Consider the following 13798-nt stretch of genomic DNA (forward strand, 5'->3'; position numbering starts at 1 on the left):
CCCAGTTGACAACCCATTTTCAGTTTCCTGTCAGAAGACACCAGGTGTTTATGCACAATTTGCTGGTGTTGCAAAGAGTTGATGAGGCTATTTACTCTAAGAAAGACTTCCAACAAAGGTCTTTGGAAAAGCAACCGGCAGACACCATCACAAATCAACACTGGGTTTTTAAAAACTGAGATTCTGTTGCTAAGATAAAAATAAGAAAGGGTTTTCACGTGTCTTTACATGTGGAGAGCGTGGGATATTCTTGCCCTTGCATATTCATGTCACGTCAAAATGGCCTAATTGCTCGAAAACAGTCATCCTAATCTGGTTTACTGTTGTACCATTTTTCCAGGCACTTGGAGATCATTTTAAGTAGTGCCCTAATTGGGTGCTGATATGACGGAAACTTAAATCATATACGGATGAAAACAACTTTGATCTGAAATGCATTAGTGAAAGGAAAGTTGAACCTTTGCTTTTACTACATGACAAAAACCAAGAGTCTCTATCTGGAAGCATTACGTCAAAGTTCTGGGAAAGCAAAACATAAGGGGCATAATAAATAATTTGACAATTGTTCTCCTTACTTGATCCATAAGTATAAGACAATTCACAGACCAAACAAGAGAAATCATGACAATCCCCAACAACAGCAACAAAAGTGAATACATGTTAAACTACAGTAGTCTCTGTCAGATCTGTTTTATACCTTAAAGCAACATGTTGCTTGAATGTCAAAAAATCAATCTCTAATTGCATGGAAAGCTCTGGAGAGACGCTCTTGTTAAGAAAAAAAATGATTTACAGTTAACTGGCTAAACATGGCAAACCTGGACAGTGGTTCTCTAATAGATTTCAGAAAGCCCAACTCGGGACAAGTGCTGAGAATTAGCTGTTGCTATTGCACCATGATGCAAACATGGGACTGCTGTTTTATTCAGTTTGTCTATGTCGATGTGTGTCTGTCCCTATCAAATAAACTTTATAATAATGTTGTTGTTTTTTTTTTTTAATTATTGTTATACAATGTTGTTTCTGTTCAGATCCACTGATTACGGCAGCACCTACACCAAACTCAATGATAAAGTGATCTCCAGGACAGTTTTAAGCTACCTGTATGTCTGTCCCACCAACAAGCAAAAGGTCAGCATTTCCCTCTGACTTTTACTTCTGTCAGATGTTCCACAAGTCATTCTCAATAAATTAGAAAATCATTAAATAGTTCAATTATTTTGGCATCTTGATTCAAAAAGTGATGTTCATTTATGTAACTTTAAATTCCTGCCACAAAGGGTGATGCATTCTAAGCATTTGTTTCTGATCATTTTGTTACAACGCACAATATTCAGTTTCTCAGAAAATGCTGCAGAAATACTGCTGATTTAACTGTTGTCCAGCGAACAGTTATTAATGCTCTCCATAAGAAGGGTAAGCCACAAAAGGTCAGTGCTAAAGAAGCTGGCTGATCACAGAGTGCTATATCCAAGTATATTTATAGAAAGTTAAGTTGAGGGAAAATAGTGTTAGAAAACTGTGCACAAATTACAGGCATTATTGCAGCCTTGAGATGATTGTCAAGCAGAGCTCAGTGAAAAGTTTTGGGAACATTACCAAGCTGCAGTGAGTGCAGGTGAGTCAGTTTTCACTTTGACATTAAAAGTTTTTTTGTGAAGAAAAAAAAAAATCAACAACATTGTGTTGATCATGATTGATTTGCAAAGAGGGTAAAACATCCAAGGGGGTGAGAAATTTTTTATAAGCACTGTCGTTTTCTGAGAAATTTAATTTTTGGTTTTCAATAACACTAATTATCAAAATGAACAAAAATAAACACTTGTCATATACTACTTTGTAATTAAAAATATGAGTGACTTGCACAATTACTTTTTTAATTACAGAAAAAAAAGATATGTATGGTGATATCCTAACTTATTGAGATGCTCCTGTATCTTTTTTCCAAGTTTTGCCCAACCAGTATGTCCGAAGCTCTTTTACCCTTTTCTAATGCTTTGCCCCTCGCTCGGCTTCCCGTACCATAGATATTGATGCTTAGTGACCCAGAGGTAGAGAGCGCTGTTTTCATCAGCTCAGACGAAGGGGCCAGCTTCGAGAAGTTTCCCATTAACTTCAACGTCCTCAGCCTCCTCTTCCACCCTGCACAGGAGAACTGGATTCTGGCTTACAGTCATGACTACAAGGTACATCTGGAGAAAATAAAATAAAATAAAAAAATCACAACAAAATGTTTTTATTCTCACGTGTTGCTCATTATCATCAGCCTACTTTTAATGTGTGAAGCAGTGGATCAAAAATGTTGTTTTGCAGCTCTACAGCTCAATGGACTTTGGGAAGAAATGGCAGCTTGTCCATGAAAACGTGATGCCAGGCAGATTCTACTGGTATGACTTCCTGTTTTGTCCTGTAATTGATCACTGACACGATTACGAAGTCGATTGTAAACAGATGAATCCAGTGATCTATGTAAAAAAAAAAGAAAAAGCCCTTACCATCACAGGAGTCAAGCCCAAAACTGATTACATCCCCGTCACGTAAGGCTGATATAATATTGTGCCGACTTCTCTGGAGCACAAACACAACATGCTGTTTTTGTTGTTGCTGCCGTTTAGACGTCTTTACTGCGCAGGCACAAGGCGGCGAATATTGATGAGTCCGTTTAGCGGGTTGGTCATGGTATGAGTCCAGCCAACTGTGTTCTTGTTTTTGTTCACAAAAGAATGGAGGTTGGTTGGAGGACGCCCTCTCCACATGCGTGAACAGTCAGATGTTTCATAAATTAGTGGAGCACGGTGGGTACGGCACAGCCCGAAACAATGCATTATTTGTGCTCCTGAATGCCATTCCTTGACGCACATTATGTCAAAAAGTTATTTTTCAAATCTGCTGCAGCTGCCTGCAATTTCATAACAACACCCATTTGCCGTGGTTGGTATTTATGGGAGCAGTGGATGTTTTGTCACCTCCCTTCTCTTGTTGTTGCCCCTGTTGACGCTTTGGTAAATTGAGATTAGTTGCCACCGCTGGAGCTAATTTTACCCTGAGTAATTTATAGGAGATAAAATTATATTATTATTGGTTTCTGAGAACAACAATGTCTGTCTACTGCTGCTATGATCAACAAAGCTTTCTGTTCTTTTCTTCTAATTCTCATTTATCCTTCTCGTATCCACCAAACCCTATTTCTGTTCCCTTCCATTTCCTTCTGCTCTTCACGTTCTCTCAAGGGCGGTAATGGGGCTGGACAGAGAATCAGATGTGGTCCACATCGAGACGCGCATCGCAAAAGGCCGTGAGTGCTGCACTTCAGTTCGCTGCTGTAGCAGGACCCGCAGGACCCCTTTGACTCTCATTTAGAGAGAGGTCACGGGCAAGATGAGACCTGTTCTGCTGCTCAGATTGGTCCCTGAAGTCTCGTAGAGCTGAATAGGTGTCTCCTGGAAAAAAAAAAAAAAAAAAAAAAAGCTCAGAGATTTAGCAGGTTGATAGATGTTTCCTCTCCTTAATCTATCCCCCGTGTTTCATTGGCTAAAGCTGAGCTCCCCTGTTTCTAAACATTGTTGCATATTTTGTCAAACCAATTAGAGGGAGTTTCCTGCCTCAGAGAAATATGCATAGTGCATAGTCTTTCTGAGGGGAACAAATGGGGAGTCAAATTAGCATACAAACTCCTCTTGTCGTACACAATAACATCCCAAACAGTTTGTGATATGCCTGGCAAACGTTGGATATACACTCCGGGTCAGAACTTCAGAATTTCAAGAGCATAATTCAGAATATGTTTACAAATAGGTGCAATGAAATAAGAAAAAAAAAAAAAAAAAAAAAATTAAAATATTCTTTTTTATGAAAATATTCTTTAAAAAATGTAGTTGGACCAGTGACATGTTGAGATTTGTGGTAATGCAGCAGCAGACAAACACCATGTTTTTTACATACAACGTGGAAATGTGACACAAATAATGTGTAAAGTGGTGAAAATTAATTGCACAGAATCTGTCTCCCCTAATACCACCCATCAAACAATGTCTTATATCAGAATACTATCTTTGAGGGGGAAAAAATGCAGAGACTGGGATGGATTAGACATGTAGCAAAGAGATTAATGTTCTGCAAAACTCCATATTAATGTGCAATATCTATTCCTCCTAATTGATTGTATGTACATATTCATCCTCCCAATATCAGTTATTAAAAACCACAAAACAATCTTTGGCCTTTGAGATAATTCACCTCTGCGATCGCTTTATTTGAAAATGAAGCTCATATGTCTGTTCTCTACCACCAAAAAAAACATTGATGGACATTGTCTTAGTCCTTAATATATTGAGTGTTTCCTTTTCTGTTCATGAAAACAGCAGGGAAAAGGAAATCTGTTTTTGCTCTGTTTTCTTACCTTTATATATGTGCTGATGTGTCTGAGAGCAGAAAAAAGACCTTTCCATTGATGATGTCTGTGGTGTCACAGAACAGCAAGCAGGGGAAAGAAAATGGCTTGTTCAATAAGCCATATCCACACAGACAACAAAAAAACAACACATTTTTATCTTTATGATCAGTTTGGTCAGGTGTTATTCTCCCATTAAGAACTCCCCTGCTTCACAATGGATAGGCAAAGTAAGAGCATGAGTCAGCATAAAGGTTAATGCATCGAAATAATCTTAAGTGAGGTCAAAATATTTTTAGATGATCAATAAGTCTGGTCGATATGGCTCAAAAATGCATCCCAAAATAAGCATCTCTTATTGATAATTATTGATTAGCTTTTTAGATATCCAAAGTACTGCCAAGCTAGTGACATGACTTTCCTCTTTTATCCTCTAGAGCTGTTGTACTCAATTTCTCCGTCCACTCCACCCTTTTTTTAAAAAAAAGAAAAATATATATTTTCAATCAGCTACTTACGACCTCACCCGTACTGTGTGTATTCCGTGAAATTTGAACTGTCTGCGGACAGTTCAAATTTCACAGTCAAGCGTACCGATTGTCAGTAATGACAGATTCTTTCACTTACCACAATGGATACCTTCAAGTTCAGTTAGCTGAATGGTCCATCATCAGGTCGGCCACCGCACAAATGTCAATGCTGCAGAGAGCGACAGTCGTGCTACGCCTCCTTGTGACTGGTTGCTTTCAAAATGATCAAATCGGCGTAGTCAGTGCATCACTGAGTAGATGTACACAGTCGTAAAAACAGACATTTTTTCGGACCTGTCCAGCCTTCGCTTCGAGTTCAGTTTGAGCATGTACGGACCTCTGAGGAGTGAAGTGTGTGGGGGCAACATGAAACTATTACTACGTATGTTAAGCAACACGTAGTCGCTAGCTTAGCACAGAGGAAGTGAGTTTGTTGATGTCACCAACCTTGCTTATCGGTCCGTGACAGGGTGAGCGACTAAAGCCTTTCCTCTGCTTACATCCCCAGAATTGCGTGTGGTTCTGCATCCAAGTTCAGTGAAATGTTATCCAAAGTATTTTCTAATGATATCAATCATGTATCTTTCATGATCGTCCAGTTAATGACTTATAGATGCACAAACAACTTTTACTACATTTTCTAATCATTGTTTATAGCTTAACTTTCTATCTCACATATTGTATTTTATTTATTTATTTTTTTCTTTTCACATAATCTATAAAGAGCTCGTTTCTAAACATTAATGAGAATATGTTTAATATTTGGCACATGTCAGCCAGCTACTGCCTGGGATAGCATAAGTAGTAACACACCAAATTGAAAAAAAAAAAAAAAAAAAAGTAGGACTGAACTCAAATTGGATGAATTTATGAGCTAGTAAATTTAGAGTGGATTAAAATCATAGGTACTGCCTAGCACCGCCGGTGCATACAAAGTAGAGTCTAAATGTGAATGGTATTAATTTACTTCTTATTGATTTCCTTTTGCCCCCTTCAGGAGCTCAGTATGTGAAGTGCAGAGCCCAGAGATGCACAGAGGGCGACAGACAGTACCTCTTTCCTGGACACGTAGACACCAACTCCCTCGTTGTGCAGGACGAATATGTTTTCACCCAGGTTTGCATTGCAAAAGATTACTTGTCCTCAATCTCAATTGCTGCCTTCATCTTTTTACTTAAAGGTTACTGCCTTGGTGAACTTTGATTTCTTTTTACCTACTTCTTTGTTTTTATTTTTGCTCCCTTGTGCAGCCAATTTACGCTTTTCCATCAAACCCCACATAATGGCTTTTCCCAACACACCTGTTACCCGCCGGCCCGCTATATGTTTTGATTACGTTTTTTTTCTTTTTTTTTCTCGTTCGTGTCAGGGCACGCTTAGGCGTTTCGGTTTCTGCACAGACATAATCCAATCTATACCTGGAAAAATATCTTTGTTCTCCATGAGCACATAGTGAAGGAATAATGAAAAGACAGGTCGCCGTCCTTATTATCATTCACTCTGACTTTGACTCCAATTAGACAACCACAGTCAGGGTCATTATTAGAAATTTAATTTTCCAATGTCCTCCACTGTCATTGATTTCCTTCCACTGGTGAGTAATTTTCTATCATGGTGGTCAGACTTAATGCATTTGGTCATCCTTGTTTGACTCTGGGTAAGTTTCAGTGAAAGCTGTTCGTATTGTCTGCGCGTTTTCATCGCACACAAAAAATTCCTTAATGGTTGGTATTTATTCCTATGCAGTCGAAGATTTTATCATTTGATGTGTTGCTACGGACCTGACTGAAACTGAGAAGCGGTGAAAGAAATCACGGCATAAACTGTGATTCAATAAAATTCTGAAATTGCATTTAGCTGAGGTGAGATTGACCACTGAGACGGAGGCAGACGCGGGGAAGATGCTGGTGAATATAACTGGACAATCAGGGAGAGAGTGTCTGCACGGAGCTGCGGTGGCACAGATGACTTTCTTGTGACTTTCATTGCTTGGGGCAGTTGGATTTAACTTGACAAAGAGTAATGAGGTTATCGATTGGGGTACAACAAAATAAGCCGTCTTCAACACCTCCAAACTCTCTTGGGAGGGGAGGAACAGCCAAGTGCAACATCCTCAAAAATGTGGCCTGGGAAAATGCAGCTCATTGATTTTCGATAGATTATTCCATTAGAGCCCTAATGTAGTGTGTTCGGGGACAAACACCATCTTTCTAGTTGATTAGAAAATAAGCAATCAAGTACTGTTGGCCTGCGTGTGGATGGGGACAGCGGTAGCGCGTTAAGATATTCAAGATGCGCTGTAGATAAAGCCAACTCAATTTTGGACGGCTCGTCATTTTAGACTAATTGAGGTGGTAATATTAATTTCTGTTTTGCTTGTAATTTTTTTTTTTCTTCCCAGCTTTCAACGCTGCGGCGAGCCGCATACACGTGCAATTGTTTTATCAAGTCAGTCATGCATTCTGAATTAATTTGCTTCCTTCAGGAGATGTTTCATTTCACAACAGTTACCTCCCAGATAAACAATTCTCTGTAATTGTCTGGAAATTCAGGTGCATTAAGATTTCCAGATAATAATCAATTATCTCATGTAATCAGGAAGCATTCTTAACTTCTTAACGTCTGAATTTAACTATGCAGCATAAAGACAACTATGAACATGCAACAATTGTCATAAAAACTACCTTCACAACTCTGAAGATAACTTGTGGTATTGTCTTTTGGAAATACAAAAGGAGACAAGTAAACTGAACAAGCCAACAAGAAAAAAATAAAACAGTCAGGCAATAAACCAGTTACAATTACATGAGAACAAAACAAACAAACAAAATGACTATTGCTTGGCGGTATTTATGCAGAGGACACACGTGTCATGAAGTAGTTACTCACAGAAAAGTGAACATTAACCCTGCTGTGACCATGATAACATAACATATTGATTGCAGGAGCTAAAACACCTTTCCAGGTGAAACATAGAAAACTTACAAAAACAGGAACAGGGCAAACCGGATATGAAGCTGGTACCAAGAGACAGGCAGGTAACGGACATAAATATGGGAGGAAAATGGCTGAGGAAAAGTGGAGAAGAACCGAGACTCAACAGAACTATATATAAATGGAGAAAAAAAATACTTGTCCCACACAACAAACTTCCAACTCCCAGGGAACAGAAGATGGTAACGAGAAAACTAAATACAAAGGGAAATGGATATATAGGAAGACCTTTAAAGCAATAACAATGAAAGTAAAAATATGGCAAGACCTGATTGGCAGTAATTAAGAACACAAACATAAAGATCAAAGTAAGTGCTCAAAGCACAAATGAAATCTAAAACTCAACACCCAAGGGCCAAAACAATTTTAAGTTAATAAGAGTGTCAATAGCGCTCTTTTGATTTAGATTTTTATTTTTTTTTACATTGTCTTTCCAAGCAGCTGAGTTTGTATTGTAAGCATAACAGATGTTTTTCAACCAGGTCACTGGTGGCACACAGCAACAGGTGGGGGAGGGGAGATGTTGAGCTGCTTTGTGAGCACTATAATAGCATATGCATTACCGAATGGAGTTGTAAACTAAATGCTGTCTAAATAAATATTTGTAATTGGTACGTTAGTTGTAGTTTCAAACTGATATAGAAAAACTCTCCTGATTTTCTTTTTTTTTTGTTTCCTGGAATAAAGGGGAAGATTCTGAGTTTTTTTGTCATTGTTGAAAAAACTACTTTGTTTTTTTTTTTTTCTTTCCATCTTCTGCTTAAGTTCACTTGCTCATGGCATATTGTCCTGAATTTCAGTCCTTTCGCTCTCTACACACCCCACATCACGTCATTTAGCAGCATTACCTTGCTTTGAAAAAACTATTTCTACCATTTGAACACTCTCTCATTTAGCTTGCTAACACTGTTAAATGCCAATCATCTTTCCATCAACTGTGATCCAATTCTCTGTCACTGCAGAAGAGCAACATTCCCACAACATGACACTGCCAACAGTATGTTTTATTGAGTTGATGGTGTGGTTGAGGTGCTAAACACCAAAAAGTAACTTGGAAAGCATGCGACAAAATAAGAAAAAAAAAAGGTAGTATTTGAAAAGGTTCAAGCAGTATAAATACGTTTTTTAACCCACCGCGTATTTTTTAAAATGCACTCATGCTATTAATATCTCAATATTGCCTGAAAATGTTCATCTTCCTTTTTTTTTCTATCACACGTTTAATCCATTTATCCTCCCATTTAAAGATGCCTTTCTCTTATAAGCATTGTTACGTAATGTTTATGACAGTTTCTTTCCTACAAAGGTAACCAAGTCAGGACGAGCCAGTTACTTTGTCTCCTACATGAGGGGATCCTTCAGGCAGATGAAATTACCAAAGTACTGTTTGCCGAAGGTAAGCAACAGACTTCCTGTTTTCCTTTTTAGTCACAATTTTAACCTTCACTCACAGAGGACAAAACCATGCGACGCATTGATGAAGAAATGTCACACTTGAAACAAGCTGATGACTTCTTTCTGGAGTAGGTTTTATGTTTCTCCGTTTGTGCCTGTTATTCTCTGTCTGTCTGTCTGTGCCCGCCTTTCCACTGCTACAGGACATGCATATTATCAGCACAGATGAGAAGCAGGTATTTGCTGCTGTCCAGGAGTGGAACCAGAACAACACTTACAGCCTGTATATCTCAGACTCCCCCGGCGTCTACTTTATCCTCTCATTAGAGAATCTGAGGACCAGCAGAGGGCCTGCTGGTAACCTACTGGTCGACTTTTACAAGGTTTGTTGTCAGCTTTGTTCAAGGACTGCTGCTGTTCCTCGTCATTCAGTCATCACACAGTTATTACTGTCCACCCATCCATTATCTTACGCGCGAAGCCCCAGTGGGGTCGCGAGGGTCGCTGGTGCCTATCTCCAGCGGTCAACGGGCAAGAGGCAAATTATGAGTAACAAATTAATTATCATTTACTTCTTTGTTTATTTATTTATTAAGCTAATTATATCCTAGCCTTTTTTCCAACACAGATTGGAATATTTATTTTTGGAATATTTTTACACAAGTTGTATTTTATGCATTATCCATAACAGTCAAGAGTCAAAATACAATAGATTTTATTCCTTTCTTACTCCGTAGAAGTATTGTTTTCCCTTAAATTTTCCTTATTATAATGTCATGATTTTCAATAAGAATTTCTGTGCCTCTCCCAAACTGAATTAAGTCACTAGCCACGTGAGAACTGACACCTACAGTAGCCTGGGAGGCAGTTTTCATGAGGTTAGAGCCGACCGCGGGAACAAACCAGGTGTTGTGGCAAAAACTGACAGCCTGATAAATACTGACTGGGTGATATCGGGTGCGAAGGAGTGCACCACAGGAGTGCATTCGGCCTGCTTGAGTGTCTCGTCTAGTTGTTTCTAACGTCTTTAGATTTTTTAGGTAAATTATGTTAACCCCAGTAAAACACATTTAGCTGTATGCCCAATGTGACAGCAAAGGTTCGGCTTGTTTACCCTTTTCTTAACCCTAAAATTTAGGGAAGAGTGTCATTCACGTGTTTGGTCAACTCGTTTGTCAGAAACATCTGCCCAAAAAAATTTCTAATGTGCATACAGCAATCAGAGTGTTGTTTTCATGATGCTTGTACATGAAATCAGTTGAAAAACATGATCCTTATCAAAGCCAAAAAAGCAAAACAAAACCCCTGAAAAAGTAATGCAGAAGATTTATTTATTTATTTTTTTTAACAGAGGATATTTTGAATTCAATGTTCAAAATGCATTTTGCAACTGCAACATTTTTTTTTTTTTTTTACATTACCTTTTGCTGATCTTTGCAGGTTGAGGGCATAAACGGAATGTATCTTGCCAACAAAATAGTGGATAATCATATTAAGACTTTCATCACATACAACAAGGGACAGACATGGGCTCTGCTGCCAGCGCCAACAAAAGATGTGTCAGGAAAAAAGCTTCACTGCATTTTGGTAAGTTTGAGCCTTTCAGACCAGAGTGTCATGGATGCTTCCGTTCATGTAAGATCATGACACGTATAGTTCATCAAATGTTTTGACCTAATCAGTTATGTTTAGGATCAATTTTTTTTTTCATTGTTTTTTAATTGCATGACCAGGCGCCAACTTTAGCATTAGCATGACTTTTCGGCTACTAAATGGATGAGGGAAATATTCCTATTATCGGTGTAAGGCACAGAGTGTCATCGCGTTTAGTTTCTGAGGTCCTGACTTTCCATTAACCTCTGTGATTTCAATTTACTACCTGTAGTCACGTCGGACTAATGAATGTTAGATTACACAGAATTACATTAAGGGCCTGTGTTGTTATTCAGCCAGTATTATGGGGTCTAATCCAGCCAGTCTGTCCTGTAGAGAGAGAAAATGTATATTATTCAGTTAATAGCAGGTTGCAGTCGTTCTGTGTGCTGCACAAATGACCACTCTGCTCCTGTCTGCTTCCCGACCCACCCGCCGCCCCCCCACACAGCAGCTTCAGCTCTTTGAAAGGCTGTATTGATGTTTTTTTTTTCAGTTTGCTTCAGTCAGGAAGATGAGTGAAATGATTTGAATCAATTTTGCCAGTTTTATCAGTGCATCTTGGGGAATTTTAATTACATGCCTTGTTTGCTTTGGAATGAAACAATTCAAATGCCCTCTGTGTCCTCTCAGCTATTTCCTGTTTTTATTCTGGGAGAGGAGATGTGGGGGGGATCAAAGTGTCTTTGTTTTATAAATGGTCTCTGAAAATGTTAGCACTTTTCTCTCAGTGGGAAGAATCAGAAGAAAGGAGAGCTAATTACAGCCGCCTCGGTTAAGATCTTGATACATGGTGTCTCAGCTCACCCGTGTGCTGTGTTTTGTTGTTGACAGCCATTTTGCTCGTTGCATCTCCATCTGGAGATGTCAGAGAATCCCTACACATCTGGGCCCATCACCAGCAAAAAGTCTGTCCCAGGAATTATTGTGGCCACAGGTACAGTTTGAAAAAAAAAAACAACAACAAAAAAAAAAACTAGATGTGCATTTGGAAGCAGTGAGACTTCACACATTCTTTTTTTCCCCCCCGTCAGATGAATACATTGCTGCTGTGCAACAGCAGAAATGTTCAAAATAAATTGCACATTGCCCCCTTTCTGTCACTGGAATCAGATACAGAAACTTCGGCTCCCGAATCTTATTTTTGTTGAAAGGTGAAATGATTTGGTTGCACTAAGACATAAGTTTGTCCTCCCAAACTGAGACTGGGAAATGAGGACACACAAACAGCTTTGGAAAGTAATGATTTTATCAGCTGATTGTGTGCGTAGAGAAAATATGACAGTGGGTCTCCGTTGTGCTAATGCAGTACCTTGGAAAAGCATCAGTCCTCCTTTCATTGTTTTGTATTTTAGCATACAATAACAAGCATATCTGATATATTTTGGTGTTTTTTGTTAACAATAGAAATCAGTGCATAATTGTAGCGTTGAAAAAAACTTATATAAATAATAAATATGTATTTAGTTCCCCTCAGATTTTGTCCAACAACCCTTTGCTGCATTTGCACTAGGGATGCACCAATTTATCGGTGCCGATTTCCCTAATTTTGGGAAATCGGTGATCGGCTGATTTTTACATGTGAAGCCGACCTTAACCATTGATTTTATGTGCCTCGACAAAGGTATTTAAATCAACGGTTATCTTCTTCTAGTAGACCGGCCCACCAGATTAGGTCTATATGTTTGCAGTTAACAATAGTCATCTCACTGTTGGCAAGTCATCAACTTTCTTGCTACATTTATCAACATTTTAGACTAAAAAAAAAATGGTATCGGCCAAAATCGGAATTGGCAGGTCAGGATTTTTAATACATCGGTAGTGAGTGATCGGCCAGAAAATTGCAATCAGTGCACCCCTACTTGGACATCTAGAGACTAGAATATTTAGTAATTATTCATTTTAAAATAGCTTAATCTCGGTCAGACTGGATGAAGAGTATCCATGAATGTCAGGTTTGAAGCATTGTCAAGGATTCTGAATTAGATCCGGGTCCAAGTCATTCTGATATACCAACATGTTTGGATCTAAACCTCTGAATCATAATTCTGGTTGTACTTTAGTATTGTTATCCTGCAGGAAGACCTGAGACTCGGGCAGTCTCGGGTCTTTTTTTGTCTGACAGGTTTTCTTCCAGGATTGCCGAGTGTTTAACTTAATCTAATCTTCCCATCATCTCTAACAAAATCCCCTGTTATGCTGAAGAAAAGCATTTCCACAGCATACTGCCACCACCATGATTTATGGTGGGGATGGTATGTTTAGAGTATCAGGTTTTTCTACATATATAATTTTAGTCTTGGCCAAAAGGTCTTGTTCTTATTCTCATCTGCTCAGAGCACTTTCTACTCATGTTTAAAATTGAATTACACACAAATTTACTCCATTTACTAATTAAGTGATTTTTGAAGGGAATTAGCGGCACTGGGGTTTTGTGGGGTAACAGAGTAGAAGGCAGCGTTTACATACGAATGCCACAATTTTCAGATTCCTACATGGATAAATCCAAAAACAATGCATGTTTTTTTTTTTTTCCACTTCTTGACTCATGCACTACTTTGTAGTGTCTGTCCTTCACAGAAACCACACCAACCCCCCAATAAAACATTTTAAAGTTTGTGGCTGCAAAGCATAGTGTACACTTTGTATATTGTCTGTACTCAGGAAACATTGGAAATGAGCTGTCCTCTGCCAACCTTGGGATGTTTATAACATCAGACGCAGGGAATAGCTGGAGACAGGTAAGCGGCATTTATAGATTTTGTGCTAAACAGATGACGTTTTTACATCAAATGAAAAAGGAGAGCATGCAATGTCCGTTTTTTTCTTTGTTTTT

The 13798-nt window shown here is 38.6% G+C and overlaps 1 protein-coding gene across 2 annotated transcripts in view; it reads left to right on the forward strand.

Annotated features, from left to right (window-relative positions):
• Window positions 1-13798, forward strand: part of LOC103133544 (VPS10 domain-containing receptor SorCS3-like) — a 59529-nt gene that overhangs the window by 26475 nt on the left and 19256 nt on the right. For both annotated transcript variants that reach the window (XM_016667958.1, XM_007545318.2), the window contains exons 3-12: window positions 1032-1131; window positions 2028-2186; window positions 2314-2387; window positions 3231-3295; window positions 5918-6036; window positions 9221-9310; window positions 9513-9692; window positions 10750-10896; window positions 11797-11899; window positions 13627-13703. In XM_016667958.1, coding sequence (XP_016523444.1) covers window positions 1032-1131; window positions 2028-2186; window positions 2314-2387; window positions 3231-3295; window positions 5918-6036; window positions 9221-9310; window positions 9513-9692; window positions 10750-10896; window positions 11797-11899; window positions 13627-13703 — 1114 coding nt within the window. The remainder of the gene's footprint in view (window positions 1-1031; window positions 1132-2027; window positions 2187-2313; window positions 2388-3230; window positions 3296-5917; window positions 6037-9220; window positions 9311-9512; window positions 9693-10749; window positions 10897-11796; window positions 11900-13626; window positions 13704-13798) is intronic.

Source organism: Poecilia formosa, unplaced genomic scaffold (assembly GCF_000485575.1).
Source record: "Poecilia formosa unplaced genomic scaffold, Poecilia_formosa-5.1.2 Scaffold12, whole genome shotgun sequence".
Taxonomy (NCBI): Eukaryota; Metazoa; Chordata; class Actinopteri; order Cyprinodontiformes; family Poeciliidae; genus Poecilia; species Poecilia formosa.